This window comes from Engystomops pustulosus, chromosome 3 (genome assembly GCF_040894005.1).
Source record: "Engystomops pustulosus chromosome 3, aEngPut4.maternal, whole genome shotgun sequence".
Taxonomy (NCBI): domain Eukaryota; kingdom Metazoa; phylum Chordata; class Amphibia; order Anura; family Leptodactylidae; genus Engystomops; species Engystomops pustulosus.
In genome coordinates this window covers 52,395,971-52,421,679 of record NC_092413.1, presented here as the reverse complement: position 1 = coordinate 52,421,679, position 25,709 = coordinate 52,395,971, and the positions used below count along the sequence as shown (strand labels likewise).

Here is a 25,709-nt window from a genome sequence, read left to right as displayed (position 1 = left end):
TCTGTGTGTTTGAGACATGCTCATATGGGCACAAATTGGCACAGCCATCAAATGTACAAAAGCTCTCAGGAAAGGGTCTTTTAACATTTTTTTTTCCTCAAAAGGTGTTCCTTGTATATCTATTTACATGGCACAGTTTGTTGATGGATGACTTTTTTTTTTTTTTTTTTTTTTTTTTTTACTATGAACCATTTTAGAAAAACAAAATGCTGACACTTAGTGGCAAGTTGTGGAATTGTCTATATTCCAATGCAATGTAAAGTGTATTATTATACTGTATAAGTACCTTGTGTGCCTTGTTAGTAAAAGAGGGAGAGGAGCATGGGTGGATGCCTGCTCACCTTGTTGAGTTATGCCGAGTGCATAGTGACTTTCATTGCCAAATCATATCGTGGTCACAAAAGCTGCTGGCCCACTCTGTTGCCCGTAAAGCCCATCTAGGTCTGTCAAATTGAATCTTCACATCAAGAAAAAAAAGGTGCCATATTGAAGATACCAGAGCTGCTATACGTACCATCAATGTCCGCCGGATAAATACACTTTGTATCGTCTTTTGTAAAAAAGAGCTTTATATTTAATTAAAAATGTTATAAAGGACACACCAAATGTTATAAAAAAAACACACCTTGTTATTCAAAAAGTTTTCTGTATTTTCATGACAATAAAAATTGTAGCTTCACACTAAAGGCATCAAAACTATGAATTATGTTCTTGAAAGTGACCACCTTTTGCTTTGATTACTGCTTAGCACACTTTTGGCATTCTCTTGATGAGCTTCAAGAGGTAGTAACCAAAAAAGGTTTTCACATCACAGGTGTTCCCTGTCAGGTTTAATAAGTGGGATTTCTTGCCTTATAAATGGCATTGGGACCATCAGTTGTGTTATGCAGAAGTCAGGTCGATACACAGCTGATTGCCCTACTGAATAGACTGTTAGAATTTGTATTATGGCTAGAAAATAACAGAGTAAAGAAAAACTAGTGGCCATCATTACCTTAAGAAATGAAGGTCAATCAGTCCGAAAAAGGGAGAGCACTTTAAAAGTGTCCCCAAGTGCAGTCGCAAAAACCATCAAGCTCTACAAAGAAACTGGCTGACATGAGGAAGACCAAGTGCAACATCACCCACCGGGACCTAGCCCTTTCTTGCGAACAGCTGGGGCCCAGGATACCAGAGTGGCTGGCTAGTGTTGCCTTGGGTAAGCTGTGGTCACGGTGCTTGGTATAGGGACCGGAGGGCTGTCCTTCAGCCTGGCAGGTCTCCAGCAGGTTGCGTGTGCAAGAAATAAGGAGGGAGAGGCTGATGCAGAGGTTTCTCCTTGGGGAAACCCCTGAGTATCTGTAGCATGAGTCCCTGGGTAATGGATGGGGATGCCGTGGTAGTAAGCAGCCGTATCCAGGGATCAGACGGAGGCAACGTTGTGCAAATCAGTTCTTTATTCAACAGCAGACAGAAGGCAACAGGCCAAAAATTATCACAAACAGCAGATTTTGCATTACTGGAGTGGTCAAGGAGAGGGGTCCACAGGAATGGTGTAGCCTGATAGTAGATGCAGGAGGGGATAGTTGAGGTGGAGTTGTGTCCAAACTGTGGAAGCTGCAGCTCTGGGTTGAGAGTCTCCTGACTCAGTTCCTGGGATTAGTATCTGTGGCAGCACTAAAGCACTGGGGCACATTTACTTACCAGTCCCTGGCGTGTTCCCCAATCTGGAATGTAATCCCTGGAAGCTCTTGACATCCCAGATGGTGGACGGGGTAGGCCAGTCATGGACAGCTGCGACCTTCTTTGGGTCTGGGTCAATTCCATGAGTGCTCATCAAATGTCCTAGGTTTTTTACACTCGACTGTAACAGATGGCATATGGACAGCTTAACCTTCAGCCCATCCCAGGTCAGGATTTGGAAGACTTCACCCAGATCTTGGAGGTGATCCTCATAGGTCTTGGAGTAGATGAAGATATTGTCCAGGTACAGTAGGACGGTCTCAAAGTTTTGATGTCCCAAACATCTCTCTATTAACCGGTGGAATGTGCCTGGGGCATTACATAGGCCAAAGGGCATGTTGTTAAACTCGAACAGGCCCATTGGGGTGGTGAAGGCCGTCTTCTCCCTATCTTCAGACGTCATGGCCACTTGCCAGCAGCCACTGGTCAGGTCAAGGGTGGAGAAGTCATCCCTAAGGCTGCAAGGTATTCCTCTATTCGAGGCAGCAGATAGGCATCCTTGTGGGTAATATTGTTGAACTTTCTATAGTCAATACAGAAGCGAAGAATACCATTGTTTTTCTTCACAAGGACCAGCAGATGGCTCTCCCGGGTAACATTTCTTTACGCTTGTACAAGCCTCTTCACCTCTTGGTAATGGGCTGGAGGAATTGGCCAATACCTCTCCTTGATAGGAGGATGAGAGCCAGTAGGGATGGTATGCTGGATCAGGGTAGTCTGCTTAAAGTCCAGCGGGTGTTTGCTTAAGGCCTGTTGGTGCTGCATGACGACTTCCAGGACACCTTGTACTTGGCCTGCTGGAGTGATATTGTCGTCTCAAATATTGAGCTCAAACCACCGGGATTGCTCAGCAGGCTCACCTTCAGTACTTTGGTTAACCACCAACTGTTGGGAGGCAGACAGGGAAGTTTCCAAAAGGTCTTAAGGGTGGATGGTGAAGAGAGTGGCCATGGCTTGGTATCTTCTCAGATCTACTGGGGAGTTCCCCACATTCAGCAGTCTGTTGGGTACATGTCCTCAAGATACTGTGACTAAGTTTCCAGCTGCCAAACTGGGTAGGTCTTCATCAGCTGGTAGAGGTTCTACCATGGCCTGGTAGTCTTGACCTTGAACACCCATGCAAGTTCAGTACCATATTAACGTCTCAGTCCCAGGTTGAAGGTGGACAGGTTGAGGATCTTTGATCCGGACTCTGCAAATTTCTCGACCGGGGACGGCAAACTTATGTTGCACTGCCAGGACTTGCAAGGTCACTTGAATCACCTGGGCTTCGTTGGTAGGGAGTTCTGGAGAGTCTTCAGAACTTCAGGATAGCAGTGGCTATAGCATAGAGGACATTGGTACCCAACATCAGGGAGAAGTTACCACCTTCAGGCACTTGTGTTACCACTATGCCCCAACTGGTTAACTCAGTATCACCAATTATTAGTGTGGGTTCCCAGTAGCCGCGGATGGGTACAGTTTTCCCATTAGTAGCAATAATGTTGGAGGCTGCAACAGGGATATTCCTCTTCGGCATTTTTCAAAGGTTGCACTGGGGATGGTGATCACTTGAGAGCCGGTATCGATTAAGGCCAGTAGGGTACCTAAATTTATGGTCACAGGAACCATTGGGCGAGTCCCCACAAATCCAACAGAATCTCTGGGATTTGGTGGCTCTCTCTTTGAGGAGCGTTCTTCATTTCTCAATTCCTGGTATCTCAGTTGCCGACAAGTGTCTTCTTGATGTCCAAAACAGTGACAGTATCCACATCTGGACCTTCTAGGACTACTATAGCCAGAGTCTGGAGATCTTGGTGGCGTATAACACTCTTGATCTCGGTCCGCAGGTAGTGTTGGAGACTTCTCATTTCTGTTGCCAGGATAACACCTCTAACTGTTCCAGACATTCTGGGAGTTGTTGTAATGTTTTAGTCAAGTAGGACACTTGGTCCGCTAGGATGGCAACTTCCTTAGGCATCAGAGATTGGGAGGCCTGTTGTACCGAACAGACAGCTGAGACAGATTATTTGCCAGTCAGGGGTGCTCATTCCTCTTGTACATCAATGGCCATCACTTTAAATTCTAGGAAGGAAGCGTTAGGATGATGAAGGGCTAATATTTTCAGCTAACATTTGTGGTGGTTAGAAACACCATGAAGGAATTGCTCTCTCAGGGTTGGTCCTTATTCTCTGCCTCTCTGGGCTCTACATGTGTAATAGCCTCCCAGGCTTCTTGCAAAGAGAGGTCAAAGTCTCTGAGGGACTTGGGGCTGTTGTCCCTTCCTAAAGAACCACTGTTTTAGTTCACATACAGTGCGGTTCTCAAAGGTAGTTGACTGAAAATTGTCAATCAAGATGGTTATCTGCTGCTTTTCAGTCACAGGGTTTAAGGTGCAGGTAGCTAGCATCTTTGCCCTAAATTCAAGGAGGGTGCTAGGTTTTCCATCATACTGGGGTAGCCAAGGAGGCCATTGTAAAGGCATGCCTGCCTTTGCAGCGGTAGATAGAGCAGATTAGTTGGGACTGGCAGGGGTACTTGTCAGACGCCTGCGCATGGGTGAGGATAGTGGAGATAGGTGGCACTCCAACGTGGCATTCTCTTCCTGACCCGAAGGTGTAGGTTCTTTTTCCTCTCTATGGTCTAGGGGGATATGCCGATCCCCCTAGACCAGTGATGGCGAACCTTTTAGAGCCTGAGTGCCCAAACGTCAACCAAAAGCCACTTATTTATTGCAAAGTGCCAGCACAGCAATTTAAACAGTAATGTATTTCTCCTTGTTTATTGACAACTTTCAATCCTTCAGCCTCCCAAGGACACCAACGCAGTTGAAAAGAAGGGCAAATTCATCTATCATTGTAGGAAGGTTCTGCAGGCAGATTCGTTGAGTCCTGTCTGGTGAACTTCATGCTGGGGTGATGGCCTCTGTGCCCACAGAAAGGACTCCAAGTGCCCCCTCTGGCACCAGTACCATAGGTTCGCCACCACTGCCCTAGACCATAGAGAGGAAAAAGAACCTACGTGTTTCAGGTGCACGCAGCACCCTTAACCATGATTAAGGGTGCTGTAGGTTTGTTCTTAAGTTGAATTTGTATGTAAATCGGAACTGTATATTTTATCATTGTAATCCCAGCCAGAACTTTTTTGGTCTCTGTGACAATTGGATTTTAAAAATGTTGGGTTGTCATAAGAACCAGGATAACAATAAAGCTTCATTACAGACACCTGTGATAACTGTTACAGCTGATTATTGTAGCCTAAGGCTAAAGTACAATAAATTACCAATATCCAGAGGTCCGTTTGTAACTAGGGGTCGTATGTAAGTCGAGTGTTCTTAAGTAGGGGACCGCCTGTATATGGCATTTTTGCAGCTCATTCATTACAATGAGCCACTGGCTCATTGTAACGAATCTGCAGAAGCCAGATAGCCTTGGGTCAAATGAAGACCTGAGGCTACCATGGCAACCGATCGCCGCCCCCCGATGACTTTGCCGGCGGCAATGAAAGGGTTGATAGCCGCGATCGGTGCAAGCACCGACCGCGGTTATTAGCGGTGGGGGTTTGCTGCAATGTGCAACAACCCCCACCCTTGTATGAAGAGGACTCAGCCCGTGAGCCCTCTTCATTCATTCCCTGTACCTCGTTAAGCGTTAAGGGGTTAAATAAAGTCTGGACGGACACTTATTCTTTACCTTATCACTGGTGCAGACCCTTTTCCTTTTCTTTATGCTGAACAAGCATATTTACCACAGCATTTTGCAGAGGCATGCTATTCCATCCGGTTTGCGTTTAGTTGGCCAAATATTGCATTAATGATTGTAAGCTCTTGCAAGCAGGGCCCTCCTTTCCATTGTTTCATCTGGCAATGTAATTTTTTTGTAATGTCTTATTTTATGTAAAAATCACATTATAAAGGAACCTTTTAAGGTCAACACTTGTTTAAACTTGTGGTGTTGCTAAAAGAGATAACCCTCTGCTATCACGAGGGAGGAAAAGTAGACAAGAAAAGAATACAACCTCCAGCACAACTCTATAAGTGAAAACAAATAATAATATTTATTCATTGCAATATAAAAGTAGTAAAGAATTAGTTGTCTCTATGGCTATAATGTAGAATATAAAGCATACCATACACACGCACAAAGGTGTGACATAGCAAATATTTCCTGGAGGGCAGAAGTATGTATAGGGGTATCAGGGGTGTCAAACTCATTTTTTCACGAGGGCCACATCTGTCTAATTTTTGCCTTTGCCAAATATCATTTTACTACAACTCAGGCTGTTTAGTAATTATGTTTAATCAGCAATACCATTAAAATCAGCCATTTCAGGGCACACAAAGCGGAACATATTGGTAAATAACTTGAGACACCGGCATGGCAAGTATGTGCTACCAAAGCTGCCAGTAGTCAGGGGGGACCCAACAACAGCTAGAGTGCCCCTCATAGTAGCCATTGGGTGCCCTTCCATATCAGCTATCCAGAGTGCCTCCCATAGCAGCCAGCCATAATGCCCCCAGGTGCCTGACCTTTCTCTGCTCCCCTGAAGCAGTGGCAGTCTTTTTCTCTTCTCCTGTGTGTGGCATCACATCTGATATCGCAGTGCCCCAGTCAGAAATTACCCCCCAACGCTTTGCTGATTTTGCCTGTGCCTGTACATGTGATAAGTCGCCGGCTGTTTTTATTTCTTGGTGTAGAAATAAACGTTGTGCAGGACCCTGCCCGCACGAGCGCTGGCGCATGATAAATATCCCCCATAGTCTCTGTTTTATCTATTAACTCAGCATTTTGGACTCTTTAAGACCCTTTTATAATTTAAATACACTTTTCCATAAATAAAGGAATGAATGAAACCAAAAACAAAACATTTATTAAAAAAATAACTCAAGCAAAACATAGTTCCATTAAAGTCATTTAACGTTACTTACATGAAGCTATGGAGTATTAAAAAAAATCTCAATATGCTGTACACAGATTTATAATCCACCCAGAGCAGACCAAGACTGATCTAAGCAAACACATTTTATATAATGTACGGTATTTTATATCTTTAGGAAGACCATCATTACTTTCAAGGTTGCATTTCACAAACCAAAACATCACTTATAAAATATAACTGCTATGTGCAAAGCATCTCACCAGCACAAGGCAATTTTTATTTTAGCATTTTCTTCCTGTGTGTTTTATAAACTATATCTCAGTTTATTTCTAACTTTAAGATTAATCTTGCCAAAAATAGTTTAATAGTATTTTAATGGGTTGTCCACTTTTAGCAAATAATTGATATTATTTGTGATATAATAAATTACACAATTTTCCAATATACTTTCTGTATCAATTCCTCACGGTTTTCTAGATCTCTGCTTGCTGTCCTTCTATAGAAGCTTTCATTGTTTACTTCCTCTTGATAATAATCTGTCCATGGTCATGTGATATCACACAGGTGCAGGGTCTGTTATTTCACAGAGAGTAACCAGAGCTGTGTGATATAACGAGCCCGGTACCTGTGTGACATCACATGACCATTGACTTATTTATATCCAAAGTACACAATGATAATTCCTATAGAAAGATACCAAGAAGAGGTCTAGAAAACATGATGAATTGATACAGAATAGAAGTGCATACCAAAATTATAAGTGCCTTAAATTGATGCATGTAACTCTATCAAGTTTAAGGGTAGGTTCATTCATAAGCTGTAGTACCATTTTAAAGTTATTATATGGATATAATCAGCAAAAAGAAAGTTAATGCATGTACAGTTGTATCAAAATGCTCCTTTATCTGCCCCCTATGTTTACCCTCTTGCCTCTACACAAATGGTACTCAATATGATAACAGCGGAATGAGAACTATAGAAGCCAACATTGGGTGACAGGCACAGGAATGGAGGCGACAGTAAGTTTGATTTAATTATTTTGACAAAAACCTGCAATAAAGCAGCTTTGTGCTAGAAATGGAGAACCCTTCTAAGTACATGTATATGCATTGTATTCATTGTTTAGATATTCTTTCATGTTATAACAGTGGATTTACCTTGATAACCATATTATATATACTTACTGAATTTCCCCAATGTCTTTTTGTTACTAGCAATGTTCCCAAATGTCTGGGTCTTCTTCTTAAAAGGGGAACTGTCAGAAGAAATTGACTTAATAAACCACTACCAGGATGTTGTCAAGCAGCTGAATACCTTCTAGATCAGGTTTGTTTCATGGTCAAGTGTGGTGGCATCATCCACATAATCTACTTTGAAGTGAGTCAAGGAAGCGGAAATTTTAACACTAAAGTCAAGCTCTCTCTTCCTCAGAAAATCCTCTTCAATGTAATTGATGGTCCTTCATCCTTGATTTTGATTACAGAGGAGGAGTCTTTCATAGCTCCCCACCTCGACTTCAATGTTGAATTCTCCTCCTCCTTCACAATTTACAGATCACTTCAACGTTTATTTTCTGGATGATGCCACCACCATGGACCATAAAAGAAACAAAAAAATAAATGGTGTTACGCTGCTTGACAATATTCTGGTAGTGGTTTATAAAGCCAATTGCAGATGACAGGTTCCCTTTAAGAAAACATCAAGGAATTCAATTATATATATATATATAATATTCTATTGTAAACACTGGGCTTTCATGACATGACATACATTTCTTTTTGTTCAATTTTTTGTCATGCACTATATGTTCACTATCGACGTATATATATGACGTTGTAGAGCACATTTTCCTTGGTGTAATTGGTCAGGGTTAGTTCCTTAGCCTTTTACAATCCTACGCCCCTATCTGGGGGAGCCAAACCTAGAATTTAAAGGGGTTATCCAGAGGGTAAAAAACATGGTTGCTTTTTTCATAATATAGCCTCTTTCCTGACCATGGGTAGTGTAAGGTATTACAACTAAGCTCCATTCATCTCTATTTAGCTGAAATGCAATACCGGCACAAACCATGGTCAGGTGTGGCACTGCTTTTCAAAGAAATCAGCCATGTTTTACAATCCCATTAAGCTACAGGAATATAACAGCAGTTACACAGATGCAAAAGCAAAAACAAATATGGGTCTACCGTAGCACCCAAATGGAGGTCACTAGTACCCATTATTTCAACGCTCTCTGGGGAAAAAGTTGGGAGGTCCTTTTTTGTAGAAGATCCCTGGGATATAATCATTTTATTGACCTTTTTAAGAAATATAAACTCCTCATACAGCTCATCTATTTTTATCAGAGAAACAACTATCCATCCATAAGGCTGTTTTTGCATTACGAATATTAGAGATGGAGTTGGAATGTTCCCCTCTATACTCTCATCTACAAGTCATCGATTCCTCTTTTAAAATTGCCAGTGTTCCCTGGTTAACAAAAACTACAATCAAGTGAGACATTCTGCAATGCTAAAGATATCCCCAGTCCACGAGACTCTGTGTGATCAAACGTTGTTCCTGTATGGTTTATGGACCCTCATTGGCCAATCCACATTGATCCATTTTAGCAAAACCTTCTGAACATCAACTCTTTTATAGAGTTTACACAAGTCGATCAGTTGCTCCACAGTCCTCTCACTGTTCCGCAGTAAGAACCCAATGGTTGGACTTTGCTGCTTCTGCTCCAGGAAACACAATTCATCATAACTCATTCCCCACTTGCTGGCAAAATTTCTCCAGTTTTTGACTGTTGGATGGCATGGATCCAATTTTATCTTGAGAATATACAGCAGGTCCTCATCATTCAGTAAGTCACTAATTGTAGGTGATGAATTGCTTTCACTATTTTCTTTGTAGGAATTGGTTAAATCTATGGAGAACAAGAAATAAGAATTCATGAACCATTCCACTCCCTAAACCGAACCGTGGTGATGATCATATTTCAGAAAAAAAATTGTTGAGCTCACAGCTAGTTCTGGTGACAGTTTCCCATCATGTCTCTCTGGACCAGACTTATTGGCATAATGGTGTCTAATTCACTAGTGACATGGGTGACATGGCAGGGGCAGTGACATCCACTCCTTGCTGTATCTTTTGTCTGTTTAGACCCATAATTAACAAAACTATCTATGCCAAAAAGTGTGGTTACAATCAGTAAAATTATTAACTTTCTGCCCCATCTTCTCTAAACAGCTAAGATCTACATTTGAGTTCCTTGGTATCTTCAAAAATGGAGAACCTATTTATCTTACCTGATAGAGCATTTATGGTTGTAACAGGGTAGTCATTTTCTTCCGGCTGGAAATAAAAAATAATAAATTATTATTATTCAGTCAAGAACCTTATTTAATGCTTTAGACTTGTAAATAAATATGGCCTAACCTGTTTTATTCTATCAGAGTTGGTTATTGTGGCAGGCATGGGATGGCCTGGATTCTCTATTATGATTTTATCTGTCACACATGTGTCCTCCACAGGAGAATTGTTTGTAGCAGTCTCTGCAACAAACATAACAAAGTATTATAACAATAATTGTTAAATCACAGATCCAGATTTTGATACAATATTGCTTAATAGAAGATACTGCCAATTAATAAGAAAACACCACTTTTAAGTATATCGACCACTTAAAAAAAAATAAAAATATCTAAGGATACTCACCTCGGTTCCTCTTCATTTTGATCCTGGTGTTTGTCTTTGCTAGTCTTGACACACTGGGATCACCTAGAAAAGAAACTTATAATTAGCAGCATTGAGCGCGGGGACACGATGTCCGATGCTACGGGCTGCTAATTATGCACGCCCTCACCACCTCCCTCTCATACAGGAAGAGGGAGGTGGTAGTGCATAATTAGCAGCCCAGAGCACCGGACATCTTGTCCCCGTGCTCTGTGCTGCTAATTATACATTTCTGTTCCGGTATGTCAAGCTTAGTGGAGACAAGCAATGGGATCAAGATGAAGAGGAGAACGTGAGTATCCATTTTTTTTGTTTTTTTAAATAGTTGAATTCTTTAAATGGAGAGTGTAAAGAAAACCCAGACTTGCCCTGAATTTAGCTTTATTCATCTCCCCATCAGTTGTAACCAAGTTCCTAGTCCCAACTGAAGCAAAACATCCCCAGAGCATGATGCTGCCACCACCAGGTCTGAAGAAATGGATGGTGACTTCATGGTGATGTTTAGTGTTGGCTTTCCTTCCCACATAGTGTTTGGAATTTAGTCCAAAGATTTTGATCTTCTATGACCAAATGTTTGCCGTAATCAGGATCCTATCATCAGGAGCCCATTTTCTGGCTCACCTATGTCCCCATAGAGAATAGTGTACACATTGCCAAAGAAAACATTTGTTATAGTAAAGCTGGCTATTTCCCCCCAAAAAAAGATGTTAGATCAAAGTTTACCTTTCTGTATGCAGAGCTGTGTCCCTAGTCCCATGGGATGGCCAGTGAGGAGTGGGGTATGACCAGGGCCGGATTATAGGCGGGGCTCCCGGGGCTCGAGCCCAGGGGCCCCCACCATCTTGCCCCCCCAGGGGGCCCCCACCAGATCACGCCCCCTGGGCCATGGCTCCTCAGCCGCCACCTCCCAGAGCTGTCCACCCGACCACGGCACACGTGACCGCCTCCCCGCATATCCCCCTGCATGGCCGAGGCGTCCGCCCCCCGCACAGGTACCCACCTCCCTGCCTGCCCAACTCGCTGCATGGCTAGGCCTCCCCGCCCGCTCGTAATCCCGCTCGCGCTCGTCCTCCCCAGCCCGAACAAGCGGCCGCCCTCCGCAACCCCCCCTCCCCCGCCTGAACAAGCGGTCGCCCTCCGCTCCCCAACCCCCCCAGAAATGTGGCCGTCCTCCGCTCCCCAACCCCCCCAGAAATGCGGCTGTCCTCCGCACCCCCCCCCCACCGGCAGAACAAGCGGGCATCCTCCGCTCCTCGCACCCCCCCCCCCTCCACCGGCGGGCCTTCCTCCGCTCACATCCCCCCCCCCACTGTAAGAAGCGTTCATCCTCCGCTCCTCCCCCCCCCCCCCCGGCGGAACAAGAAGCAGCGGTCGCCCTCCGCTCTCCCTACCCCCCCCCTCCCCGGCGGAACAAGCGGCTGCCCTCCGCTCCTTAACCCCATCCCCCCCCCCCTCCGGCGGAACAGGCGGACGTCCTCCGCTCGGACCGACAAACCCCCTCCCCCCCCCCGCTGGTAGAAGCGTCCATCCTCCCCCCGGCGGAACAAGCAGCAGCCGTCCTCCGCCCCCCCCCCCCGGAACAAGCGGACGTCCTCGGCTTCAGCCCCCTCACCCCCCGCTCTACCCGCCCGAACATGCGACCCCTCTCCCGTCCAAACCAGCAACCGACTGACCCCCCTATGCCGAAGACCCGCCTGACCCGACAGCCAGTCATCCTAAAAGGGTAAGTATACACTACACATGTATTTATCTGTGTTTATATATGATGTATATACTGTGTATATGTGTATATATGCATCTACTGTGTGTATATATGCATCTACTGTCTATATATTAATATACTGTGTTTATATGCATCTACTGTCTATAAATGTATATACTGTGTATATATGCATCTACTGTGTATATGTGTATATGCATCTACTGTCTATATATGTATATACTGTGTATATGTGTATATATGCATCTACTGTGTATATGTGTATATACTGTGTATATGTGTATATATGCATCTACTGTCTATATATGTATATACTGTGTATATGTGTATATATGCATCTACTGTGTATATGTGTATATACTGTGTATATGTGTATATATGCATCTACTGTCTATATATGTATATAATGGGGGTCATTTACTAAGGGCCCGAATCGCGTTTTCCCGACGTGTTACCCGAATATTTCCGATTTGCGCCGATTGTACCTGAATTGCCCCGGGATTGTGTCGCACGCGATCGGATTGTGGCGCATCGGCGCCGGCATGCGCGCGACGGAAATCGGGGGGCGTGGCCGAACGAAAACCCGACGTATTCGGAAAAACCGCCGCATTTAAAAACCGAAAAAGTGTCGCTTGGTGACCGCTTACCTTCACCTGGTCCGAGGTGGTGCATTCCGGCGCGTGGAGATGATTTTCAGCGCAGCAGCGCCACCTGGTGGACGGCGGAAGAACTGCCTTCATGAATCCCGGCCGGACCCGAATCCAGAGCAGAGAACGCGCCGCTGGATCGCGAATGGGCCGGGTAAGTAAATTTGCCCCACTGTGTATATGTGTATATACTGTGTATATGTGTATATATGCATCTACTGTGTATATGTGTATATACTGTGTATATGTGTATATGCATCTACTGTCTATATTTGTATATACCGTGTATATGTGTATATATGCATCTACTGTGTATATATGCATCTACTGTGTATATGTGTATATATGCATCTACTGTGTATATATGTATATACTGTGTATATGTGTATATGCATCTACTGCCTATATTTGTATATACTGTGTATATGTGTATATATGCATCTACTGTGTATATGTGTATATACTGTGTATATGTGTATACATGCATCTACTGTCTATATATGTATATACTGTGTATATATGTATATACTGTGTATATATGCATTTACTGTTTTTATACACGCATATATTTGTATAAGCATATATATGTGCACATTTAAATATATGATGTATGTTTATGTTTATATGCTGTGTATATGGTATGTATGTATATGCTCCGTATACTGAATGTGTGTGTATTTCCCGTATGTCTGTGAAAATGCTGTATATACTGAATGTGTGTGTATTTGCTGTATGTGTGTATATTGGGGGCGAGGCGGCTGTATGTAGGTGTGTTACTGGAGAGGCATGTGTATGTAGCGGTGTTACTGGGGATGAGGTGGCTGTATGTAGCTGTGTTACTGGAGAGGCATGTGTATGTAGCGGTGTTACTGGGGGGTGAGGCGGCTGTATGTAGCTGTGTTACTGGAGAGGCATGTGTATGTAGCGGTGTTACTGGGGATGAGGCGGCTGTATGTAGCTGTGTTACTGGTGATGAGGCGGCTGTATGTAGCTGTGTTACTGGAGAGGCATGTGTATGTAGCGGTGTTACTGGGGATGAGGCGGCTGTATGTAGCTGTATTACTGGGGGGTGAGGCGGCTGTATGTAGCTGTGTTACTGGAGAGGCGGCTGTATGTAGCAGTGTTACTGGGGATGAGGCGGCTGTATGTAGCTGTATTACTGGGGGGTGAGGCGGCTGTATGTAGCTGTGTTACTGGGGGGTTAGCCGGCTGTATGTAGCGGTGTTACTGAGGATGAGGCGGCTGTATGCAGGTGTGTTACTGGGGGCGAGGCGGCTGTATGTAGCTGTGTTACTGGGGGTGAGGGGGCCGTATGTAGCTGTAATACTGGGGGTGAGGCGGCTGTATGTAGCTGTGTTACTGGGGATGAGGGGGCCGTATGTAGCTGTGTTACTGCGGGCGAGGCGGCTGTATGTAGCTGTGTTACTGCGAGCGAGGCGGCTGTATGTAGCTGTGTTACTGGTGAGGCGGCTGTATGTAGCTGTGTTACTGGGGGTGAGGCGGCTGTATGTAGCTGTGTTACTGGGGGCGAGGCGGCTGTATGAAGCTGTGTTACTGGGGGTGAGGCGGCTGTATGTAGGTGTGTTACTGGGGGCGAGGTGGCTGTATGTGCTGTGCTACTGGGGGCGAGGCGGCTGTATGAAGCTGTGTTACTGGGGGTGAGGCGGCTGTATGTAGGTGTGTTACTGGGGGTGAGGCCGCTGTATGTAGCTGTGTTACTGGGGGTGATGCGGCTGTATGTAGCTGTGTTACTGGGGGTGATGCGGCTGTATGTAGCTGTGTTACTGGGGGTGATGCGGCTGTATGTAGCTGTGTTACTGGGGGTGATGCGGCTGTATGTAGCTGTGTTACTGGGGGTGATGCAGCTGTATGTAGCTGTGTTACTCGGAGTGAGGCGGCTGTATGTAGCTGTGTTACTGGGGGCGTTGCGTCTGTATTTAGCTGTGTTACTGGGGATGAGGCGGCTGTATGTAGCAGTGTTACTGGGGATGAGGCGGCTGTATGTAGCTGTATTACTGGGGGGTGAGGCGGCTGTATGTAGCGGTGTTACTGGGGACGAGGCGGCTGTATGTATCGGTGTTATTGGGGATGAGACGGCTGTATGTAGCTGTGTTACTGGGGGTGAGGCGGCTGTATGTAGCTGTGTTACTGGGGGTGAGGCGGCTGTATGTAGATGTGTTACTACGGATGAAGCGGCTGTATGTAGCTGTGTTACTATGGATGAGGCGGCTGTATGTAGCTGTGTTAATATGGATGAGACGGCTGTATGTAGCTGTGTTACTGGCGGTGAGGCAGCTGTATGTAGCTGTGTTACTGGCAAGGCGGCTGTATGTAGCTGTGTTACTGGGGGTGAGGCAGCTGTATGTAGCTGTGTTACTGGGGGTGAGGCGGCTGTATGTAGCTGTGTCACTGGGGGTGAGGCGGCTGTATGTAGCTGTTACTAGGAATAAGGTGGCTGTATGTAGCTGTGTTACTGGGGGCGAGGCGGCTGTATGTAGCTGTGTTACTGGGGGCGAGGCGGCTGTATATAGATGTATTACTGGGGATCAGGCGGCTGTATGTAGCTGTGTTACTGGGGGCCAGGCGGCTGTATGTAGCTGTGTTACTGGCGGTGAGGCAGCTGTATGTAGCTGTGTTACTGGCGAGGCGGCTGTATGTAGCTGTGTTACTGGGGGTGAGGCAGCTGTATGTAGCTGTGTTACTGGTGAGGCGGCTGTATGTAGCTGTGTCACTGGGGGTGAGGCGGCTGTATGTAGCTGTTACTAGGAATAAGGTGGCTGTATGTAGCTGTGTTACTGGGGGCGAGGCGGCTGTATGTAGCTGTGTTACTGGGGGCGAGGCGGCTGTATATAGATGTATTACTGGGGATCAGGCGGCTGTATGTAGCTGTGTTACTGGGGGCCAGGCGGCTGTATGTAGCGGTGTTACTGCGTGGATAGTGAGCAGGAAGACGTGTATGCACGCTGCACACAGTGGGGGCCTCCACCAGATTTTGCGCCCAGGGGCCCCCACCAACCTTAATCCGGCCCTGGGTATGACGTCCTGAGGGGGAAAACACTGGGCAGGAGATATGGGGGACATGGGAGGTTATTTTAATTTTAAATTGATGCGTGTTGGAGTGGGTTCCAAGGGGTGGGGGGAAAGCACTAGTCATTAGTCACTCCCATGGGACTAGTAGGGACACGTAAAATTAATATTTTATCTTTACGCTTTACTCTCTGTATCCCGATTACAGTGATACCTCACTTATATAGCTTATCTTTGCTCAATTTTACTGAGCAGAACCAATATTGGAGAAAATCTATTTTTTAGTATCAACAACTTTTCAAAGCCATAACTGCTGTATTTTTCTGTTGACAGATCTGGTTGAGGGCTTATTTTTTTGAAAAAAAGAGTTTGTTGCAGTTGCATCATTTTAGGGCATATAACTTGTTTGATAGCTTATTAGAACATTTTTCGTGAATGTATTTAATGAATAATTATATATTGCGGGAAGGTTTTCATGTTATTTTATGCCATTCACTATGCTGGTTCATTATTGCCTAACAAATTAATACAGTGATGGCAAATATGTATTTTTTTTTCTTTTCTTGTGTTATATACTTTTGAAACATACTTTATTTGTTTTTTTATAAGTAACTGTGGTGATTAGGAGACTTTTATTTTGTTTATTTATTTTTTATTATGAAATGATTTTGACTTTTTTGTTTGCAATTTTTTATTTTTTTCCAAACTTGAGCTTGAACAAGGGTTGGGCGATCACTTGTTCAAGCCATTACACACTGCAATACAAGTACATGATCCGGCTGTAACTATGTACATATGTAAGAAAATAAGTCCAGTGCAGCAGTGTACTCCACCCCATGCTCGCCAACAAGTTAAAAACTGAAAGAATATGATCCCACAGGGTACATATATGGATTCGAAAACAAAATGACTTTTGCAACTCAAGCAATGCAAAAATGTATCACAAACCCTTGATGCATTATAATAGTGACACATGGGGGCAGTGTTGAAACATCTCATAAAGTAGTGATTTACAATTATTTTTCTTATGGAGAAGCCAGAGAACTGTAGAAATTGTGAATACCCCTTTTGACAAGATCACTATTGAATTGGAGAGAAAAATCAGTGTTTATGTGTATGACAGCGACCAGAATGTGCTTGGAATGTTTTCCATGTTTTTGTCTCTTGGAAGACCTGGTACAGGACTCTAATTGCTGGAGTGGAGACAGAAGTGTGATCACTGCTCCAGAACAAAGCTTCCAGTTTCTAATGGGTCTAACAATGCACCAGGTGTGCAATCCCTTAAAGAAGGGTGTGGAGCAGTCAGAAGTCGCTCTCTACCTGGAGACACAGAGGCTGGACTGTGTGAAAGCCACACGTGAGTGACACAGGGCTACTTAACGTATATTTCATGCTAGCAGGGAGAAGCCCTCCAGTGGCTCGTGAGAGCCGCCAAGTATATAGTTAGAGCCGGACAGGCAAGGATTTTGTTTGATGTTTTGTTCGATACTGGTGTTTTTCTGGAATAAATGCACAATTTCAACTTGAATCCTGCTGTCCATGAGTGCTTTGTCATTGCCGACCCCCACGTTTGAGCTGAATCCCTAATCCCTAGGGTTTCTAATTGTTCTGCTTTAAAGGGAAACTGTCATCAGAAATCGGCCTTATGAATCACTACCAGTATGTTGTCAAGCATCGGCGCCGTCTTCGGGGACTGCCGATCATTTCCCTGGGCTGTGCCTGTGAGATAGCGTCTATGACATCATCTTAAAGGCACAGTGTCAGCCTATGCATGTGCATAGGCTGACACAGCTAACACCCTGCTACTTCCCTCCTGCGCCTCGCTGTGCGCCCTTAAAACAAGTAACAGCTACATGTGGGGGGTCTCTGTACTCAGGAGAAATTGCATAACAAATTTTAAGGTGGGTTTTCTCTTTTTTCTTTTGGAAATGTGTAAATTTTAAGGCTAAGTCAACGTATAACTGACAAAATTTCACCTCCGTTTTGATTTAATTACTATGAAGATCTCAAGGGGTTAACAATCTTCCTAAAAGTTGTTTCTGATAGTTTGAGGGGGGCAGATTTTAAAATAGGTTTATTATTTTTTGATGTGAAATAAAAATACGGAATTCGATTTTTTTAGCCAAATAAATAAATTATCCAGACATTTCAAAAATTATGAAAATGTAAAGTAGACATATGGGAAATGTAATTCAGCAACTTATTTAGGGGGTAAATCTATCTGTCTGAAAACACGGCGATTTTGAATTTCGCACGTTCGCTCATCCCCAGGTTACTTCCTGGAGTAGATAAATGTGAATCAAGGTCAGCAACATCATGTTACTTTATTTCAACGTTAGTTTTTGTATAAGGTCACATAAGTCTAAGTAACAGATGAAAGAACTTGACTGCGTCTATACATGTCCTGAGCAGCTCCTCCCATCAATCCCCTGGGCGTAAAGCATAAAAACATGGCTTACATCCAAACAGATGAAGGGGTTACAAGCGATTATCACTAATCAAATGAGGTGCTTCCAATTTACAAAGAAAACATCCCAGTAAAATCTATGTGCAGGTAGAAATCCTTTAATCTTCCATGATATTGCACTATTTGTACGACGCTATGGTAGATGGGTTTAACTCAAATCTGACAATTTTAATGAGGCGAAATATTAGAACTAAACTTTCTGCCAACATTGATAATTTATAACTAATTAATTCCTTTTCAAAATGATTTAGAAATTTTTCATGGTAACACTTCCCAATTCTGACTATATGACAATTGTATGGCTGCTGGTGTTTTCTAGGACTCTCTCTCTCTCTCTGGGGCATTTAGCACGACTTGTCAGCCAGTTTGTATGAAATAATCGCAATTACGTGTGTAAGGCTAGGAATTGCAATTATTAGCTCATTTACGCCACTTTCACACCAAGTTGGCGTGGAGGGGTGCAAAAGGGACATGCCGGCAGCAGAGCTATAGGTCAGGTCTGAACAAGCGCAGGATATAGAGCGATCCCTGGTGGTCGCCTAAGCCAGTGTACAATTCTACCCCTGGCTCAGAGATGTTCGCCAGCGCAGTCAGACGCCTCTGGCTCTGGCCTCCTGATTTATCTGGCGCTGTGGAAGGGCACGGATTTCATCATGCATAAACTCATATGATAAATTCCCTCCACTGTCTGCAATATCATTTAGTAACAGTTAGTAAAAACTGCAAATCCCTTTATCATGTAACACTGCTCCCTATAAAATACAAATCGCTTTACTGTTTAATTCATGATGAAAGCAACAGCACTGTGACAGGTTGTATGGTTGATCCCAACAGTGCAAGGCAATCCTACTTTTCAATTCACATGAACATAAGAGTTAAAACACAAGGCCCTGGTGAGATTGTGACGTGTCCTGTTTCACAAACTGACCACAGTTTCCAGAACGGGACTCCATGCATCATAGCGAATTATGATCAAAGGACTCGTTTCTACTTCCCTGCTAAACAGCAGCGCTGAATTGTGTGAGGCAGAAGCTGTTATTACTGATAATTTCTACTCCTCTGCTGTAGTGACTAGAGTCAGCGGCACACAATATGGAATAAATGTATGTAAATTTTGGGTTAATTTGAAAATCAAAAAAGAACTATACCATTGCAAAAAAGGCATTGTTTGACTTTTTGAAACCTTAAACCCAAATAAAACACTGGAAAAATGCAGCATAAAATTCACAACAAAAATTCACTAAAATTGTCCAGTAATTAATCCCGTTTCAGTCCTCGTTATTAAGGGGTTATTGTGCTTTAAACAAAAGCATTCTGCAGTCCATTATGGTGTCCATGACAGGCCTTTTACACAGAATTTTAGAAATAGATAATCTGGCTAGAATATGATGTCAACACTAAAACACCTCTGGGCAAATCTAATATTTCAGGGAAAGTCCTTTTTTTACATTATTTAACTACGATGCTATGAAAGAATGTCACCTTAGGGGTCAGATATTTGTAATGATTTCACATTCTGTATATGCATGTTTCATATGACCTTATGTGACTGCAATTCTGCAATTGTGACACACATATATATATATATGTGTGTATGTATGTATATATATATATATATATATATATATATATATATATATATATATATATATATATATATATATATATATATACAGTAAGAAAAGATCCAAGCAGCACTATCAAAATAGACAATGGGTAAACAAAAATAAAAAGAGGGTGCATGCCTAAGAGGGCCGGGCATCAGGTCCTTCAGTTATAGAGACAAAGGAAAAAAAAGGCAGCACACCAGATGGTAGTGAAAAAATACCTTAGTGGATTTATTTCATGTGAAAGAGCTCTTTCACATGGAATAAATCCACTAAGGTATTTTTTTCACTACAAACTGGTGTGCTCCCTTTTTTTCCTTTGTGTATATATATATATATATATATATATATATATATATATATATATATATATATATATATATATACACACACACAGTGTTTGAATGTGTATATATATATATATATATATAGACAGGTCATATAAATTGCATATAATCTTTTATAGCATGTGAGCTTGGATCTCCAATTCACAATTCACATGATAACTCCTAAAACACGGTCTGGGGATGTCTTTACTTATATTTGACCTCAGGTCCTACTCTAATTTATGTATCCATACACTCCTAAATAGAGAAGGAATACACTTAAATGCATTCAATTTATTAAACTAAACTAAGGAAGAAGTATGAAGCGTGCACCATTAATTCATGTGCAAATCCCATCAGAAAACTGCCCCTCCCCCAATTCATCTGGACTTCTTACCTTTTGGAAGTTCTGTGTCTTGAACTGGATACTTGTCTGTCTGTTAAAAGGTACAACACAAAAATATTATAGTCTTAATCCATAGTAAGTTGTACCCGATGGATATAACTGTATACAAACTGTACATTTGTTTGTAACAGATCTATCAAATGTATTCAGAAAAAAATACTATAAAGTTGTTATATAGTTGGTATTTGCTGAGTGCCTTCTGAATTTTTACAATTCAGATTGATCCCAATGAATACTGTATTATGTGTGCATTTTGGTCTGTCTGCTATTGCTCTCCATAATAATAAAAAAAAAAAATAGAATAAAAAAAACATTTTAAATATAAAAAAAAATATTTTTATGGTCATCACACTGCAAATCTGCAACAAAATTACTACATATAAAGCCCTATTTAGGCCCAATTCACACTATCGTTTAAAACTCTGTTCCTTACGGAGTAAAGTAAATGACAGAGATTTAAGGTTTCAGCTAAAAGTCCCATTGACATCAGTGTAATTTGAATGTCATCCATTATGTTCAGTGTGAACTAAGCCTTACACGGATTTTACAAAACTATGCTGTGGATTCCAAGGCAGCACCTAACCTGTCCCCTCCAAACATTTCTGATCTCTCCTATTTGTTGTTTCCTGTGATTTGCCTCTTCCTCAAAAAAAATGTGTCTTCTGTGCATCCCCCATTCTCTAGAAATCACTACTCTATCCTCTTTCACCCCACATTCAAAATCTGAAGAAACCGGAAAATACAACAAAAAATTAGATTGGGGACTCTCACTGACATGCTGTCAAAAATTATTTCCCCTTTATTTCCCTTGTATTGTGTTTCTTTATTTTCATACATACATTACTTTATAATTGTTATTTTAAAAAGCATAATTAATTCCAATGTATAGGCATGACTGTGGAGTTCCTGCAGTTTGTACCTCGTGGCATGTTTACCTGGAACTACATTATATTTGAAAGATTCCTGTTTGAACCACTCAGGATATTTTTTGAAATCATAACTTAATAAATCATCTATCTTTCAGGTAGACAGGTAGTTTTCTGGGAAAGAACATCCAACATAAAAAAAAAATCAATGCAAAGTCTGCTTACTGTTTCAAAGAGTAGTGTGCTGGGCTCTGTGTCTTCAACTGGTTCTTTGGCCTCATGGTCTGCTGAGAAAGCAATCAAGCAAAAACAATATAAATACAACAGAAACTTATTGAATATTTTGTTATGTAGTTTTCAATATGCATCACTCTTATACAATTAATCATATAGCAAGTAGTATTATTTTCAAAAAACAAAAGTAAATCCAGCAGCAATGGATGAGAATAAACTCCATATGGAATTCTGGGAACATTATTATTAATCAATAATACTATACATTGGTCTTTTAATCACAGTGATGATAAAACATTTTGTTCTTCAGTTGAGTGACTTCCCTGCAGTCTAAGACCTAATGGACTCATCTGGGAGAATTAGCCGCAAATACAGCAGCTAGCTTATGTCCACCATAGACTGTCGAATGTGAATGGTGCACCAGATTATTGAATACATGTGCATAGTCTTCAATTATCAGATGCACCCTGCACTGCTCGTGAAGTGTGCACCATCATTTTGGTTCTTTTCTTGACCTTCACCGCTGTTGTACATCTATGACCTCTTTTATCAACATCTCCAGTTCTTAACAACACTTTACATCCCTTATGATTGTGCGACCGTTGGAATTTTTCCTTTGGGCCCCATCATTCCTGATCAATCATTTCTGTTAGGCTCTTGATATGCAAATTAGTCCCTCTATTGCCAAGTGGGCGGTGCAAGGCTGTAACCTTACAAACATGAACTGTAAGACATTCTAGTGGTGATGACTGATCCAGAGGCAAATTATTTGGATTTATAAAAGTAGAGTAAGCAGCAAATGAAGCAACATATTCATAATTCACAATTCAATCTAATGGGTGAATATATTAGATTAAATATAATATATGGATTGTGACAAAACATTGCTTCATCTATACACATGATTCACATGAAAAGTTGCATAACTGTTTTAGAACCTATTTGTAACACAATTCATCAGAATGCTCTGATCCCTGTTCCTGATTCACAGGCATAAATGCTACAAACTTGCTTCCGTATGGAACTAGTACTTAAGGAACATCTGACAATATTCAACTACAAACATATACAGCTTCCTTTACTTCCCCTGCATGGGCTGTAGGAAAGGTAGGAGATTCTACACAATCCCTTTATGAAACATTGTGAGAGAGAAAGAGGCAGACAGACAGGGGTTGTGTGTGACTCAACATTGCTACATCATTAACTACTCCCTTGGAAAGGTGGGGGCTGAGATACACCAGGCTATATGTTGTCCTCAGGAATTGTCTTCAGAGAGTCATATGTCTTATTCATAAGGGGGGCTGGGTTAGCTGTGTCAGCATCAGTGAGGAGGTGGAGCATACAGACTGTATACAGCAGCTCTCCCACCTTTATGAATGAAACATAGGACATCAATAAAAGTCATTTTAGAAGAATGGTGGCTCTAACCCCATGGATAGGGGCATCAGTGAAACATGAACTATGTAAAAACATCTAAAAGGCACTGGGTGTGGTTTGCGGAAAGGTTCCTTGTGATAAGTTCTCTTTAAGATACTTTGAGTGTTATACTTTATATGAAATCTTTTATGAAGGTGTTTCTAATGCAACACTGGGGATTTGGGGATAAATCCAGTTGTAGGACAGCTCTTTTAATACATACTATTACTGAACTTCAAGAAAATTATACTATATTGTAAACTTCTTCCACAGCCAATAAATAATGATAGTTACAATGTATCACATCACACATGACCTCACCAAATCCTACACCACACATTTCTACCACACCTTGCTCTATGATGACAGTTTTATTTTAGTTTCCCGTTTATGTGCATCAAACTAAGTTTTATTGCTTTCATTTTGACTTTTATTGGTACCTAAAGTGAAACATACAAATGTTACGCCGGAAGATTGTAATTTTCTAGTATATAAAATATATATTTAGTCATCGAAAAAAAAATTGTATATTATGGTTGGAAAAACATCCTGTCCTAAAGAGTACAAGATTTTTGGGTAATCATCTCATATACAATATATGATACAGCATATCCATACCATTCAAGACCATTCTTTGTCACAAAAGATTACAACTGCTACTACAAATTTAGGCAGGAAGCATTTTAATGGCATAAATCAAATTTTGGGAAATTAAGTAATCTACCATTCCTGAATACCCACGTAAAAGTGCTTTAAAGGGTTTATTATCTATTTTTATAACTAGGCTTCATGTTCCTGCAGAAAGAATTTCCACAAATACTCTCCCATAGACATCCACGAATTGACCTCAACTAAATGCTGTTACTAGGACTCAGCCAAGATGGCAGAAACCATAATTGTGAACAAAACGTAGAAGGAAAATCAAAAATTAGGAAATAAAAAAATATTAATCTCAGAAATGTAGTATTTGTCAAAAGCCTTAGGACTACAACAGATATCCATTAAAGCTGCAGAAAATGTGCAATTTTAGGGATCTAGACATTACACATCCACTCTCATAAAATAGAGAGATGTCTTACTGCCAGGTTGCAACAACATAAGTGCCTCACAGAGTGATCATGATATTGATAAGTATCCTATGATGATATGTGAGCAGTGACTGAGCTGATTTTTTTTCCTGTGGATTTGCTCTAAAATGCAACCTATTTTATCATTGATTTATCTAGTTCAGGAGCTTTAATCGCAAGGAACTTGGGATAATATATGAACATGGGTAAAGAATTTGGGGAGGGGCATTTATGAATATGCTCCATCGCTTCGGCCTCTTAGTATAACCAGTGTGTGCCCAGCGTACAGTTACAATACAGGCAGTCCCTGGGTTGCGGACAGCATATATTCTGTAGGTTTGTTCTTAAGTTGAATTTGTAAGTCGGAATTGTATATTTTCTATATATTTTCTATATTTTCACCTGAATGTAAACTGAAGTCTCATTGATGTTTAAAATTAGTCTATAGCTGGTTTCTGTTCTGGACCAAAAAAATCAGGATATCATCCATGTAGCAAGGTGAAAGTCTAGGATATCTTCCTACAAGGCAATGCTCATTCATGGCAGCACAGGGGCTCCGTGTATTAGTGTTTCTTAGCTGGTTGTAGAAACTTTAGTCAAAGGTAAAATAGTTATAGGGGTTAATGCAAACACTATGTTAAGCTGTTCCTCTAGTAACTGAGTGTTACCATTTTTGTTAAAGGGGTACGTAGCTACACAGTCTGTCATTGTTAATACTCACCAAACAGGGAAATACCCCTAACTGGTAACATTCAGTCATCATTTTATTCATAAATTTCTATTAGGAAAAACCGAGGATGAGTTAAAGTAGAACACTACAGCTATACATGTCCTGACATTTGGGGATCTAAAGTTTTTTTTTTTCTTTCATTTTAATAGCATTTTTAGGATAGCTACGGCTCTTGTGGATAACATTCTATACTATTTGGTGGTGCGTTAATTTAAAAGCATATTATGATTTTCACTCCAAACATTGCACATATAAGGATTGCTGATGGATCACACACAACCAAATAAATTACTATATATAAAAAGCTTTTATATTTATAAATAATTTAATTTTTAATTTTATCGTATTATCAGTGGAATGTATAAATATGTATTTACCGTAGCATACATGCTTTTTAGAAGAGATGCTGTACAGCTGATTGGGAATGCAAGTATTTCCTCAGACAGACATGTCAGGAGAGATGACAGGTCCTCCTTAAGCACTTATGGACAGGGTCAAGTGCAGGTGTGTAGAGTGTAGGTGAACTATTTTAATTACTAGGAAAAACCTTTCACCAACAGATGATTGAAGACAATAATTGTCAATCAAGTACTTCCTTTAGAAGGAATGAAGTGAACGTTACACTGTGCCAAGAGGATGATCATTTAACCATAACAGGACAATTTATAGCTTTATTTCAAATGATTAACATTTTTAATATCATATATATATATATATAATCACACATAATAGTATGGGTGTAGCTGCAAGCTGAGGGCCCTGTAGCTACATTTTGAAAGAACAGAACTACTCAAAAAATATCTAGAATCTATGAAGAACACAGCATTCAGCAATGGCCAATACCATAAAGACATGGATTGACACATTGTCATTCTCTGCTCCTCAGTTAAAATACAGT

At 41.6% G+C, this 25,709-nt stretch overlaps 1 protein-coding gene across 5 annotated transcripts in view; it reads right to left on the bottom strand.

Moving 5' to 3' along the window:
- Positions 1–6,548: 6,548 nt before the first annotated feature.
- EDARADD (EDAR associated via death domain) overlaps positions 6,549–25,709 on the bottom strand; it is a 54,888-nt gene continuing 35,727 nt past the window's right edge. For 2 of the 5 annotated variants that reach the window (XM_072140765.1, XM_072140764.1), the window contains exons 4-9: positions 21,590–21,651; positions 20,490–20,529; positions 10,281–10,343; positions 10,002–10,117; positions 9,872–9,917; positions 6,549–9,489 (exon numbers count right to left, since the gene is read on the bottom strand). In XM_072140765.1, the coding sequence (XP_071996866.1) occupies positions 9,125–9,489; positions 9,872–9,917; positions 10,002–10,117; positions 10,281–10,343; positions 20,490–20,529; positions 21,590–21,651 (692 nt within the window). In that variant the 3' untranslated portion in view covers positions 6,549–9,124. The remainder of the gene's footprint in view (positions 9,490–9,871; positions 9,918–10,001; positions 10,118–10,280; positions 10,344–20,489; positions 20,530–21,589; positions 21,652–25,709) is intronic. The other 3 variants (XM_072140766.1, XM_072140769.1, XM_072140767.1) reach the window with 3 other exon arrangements.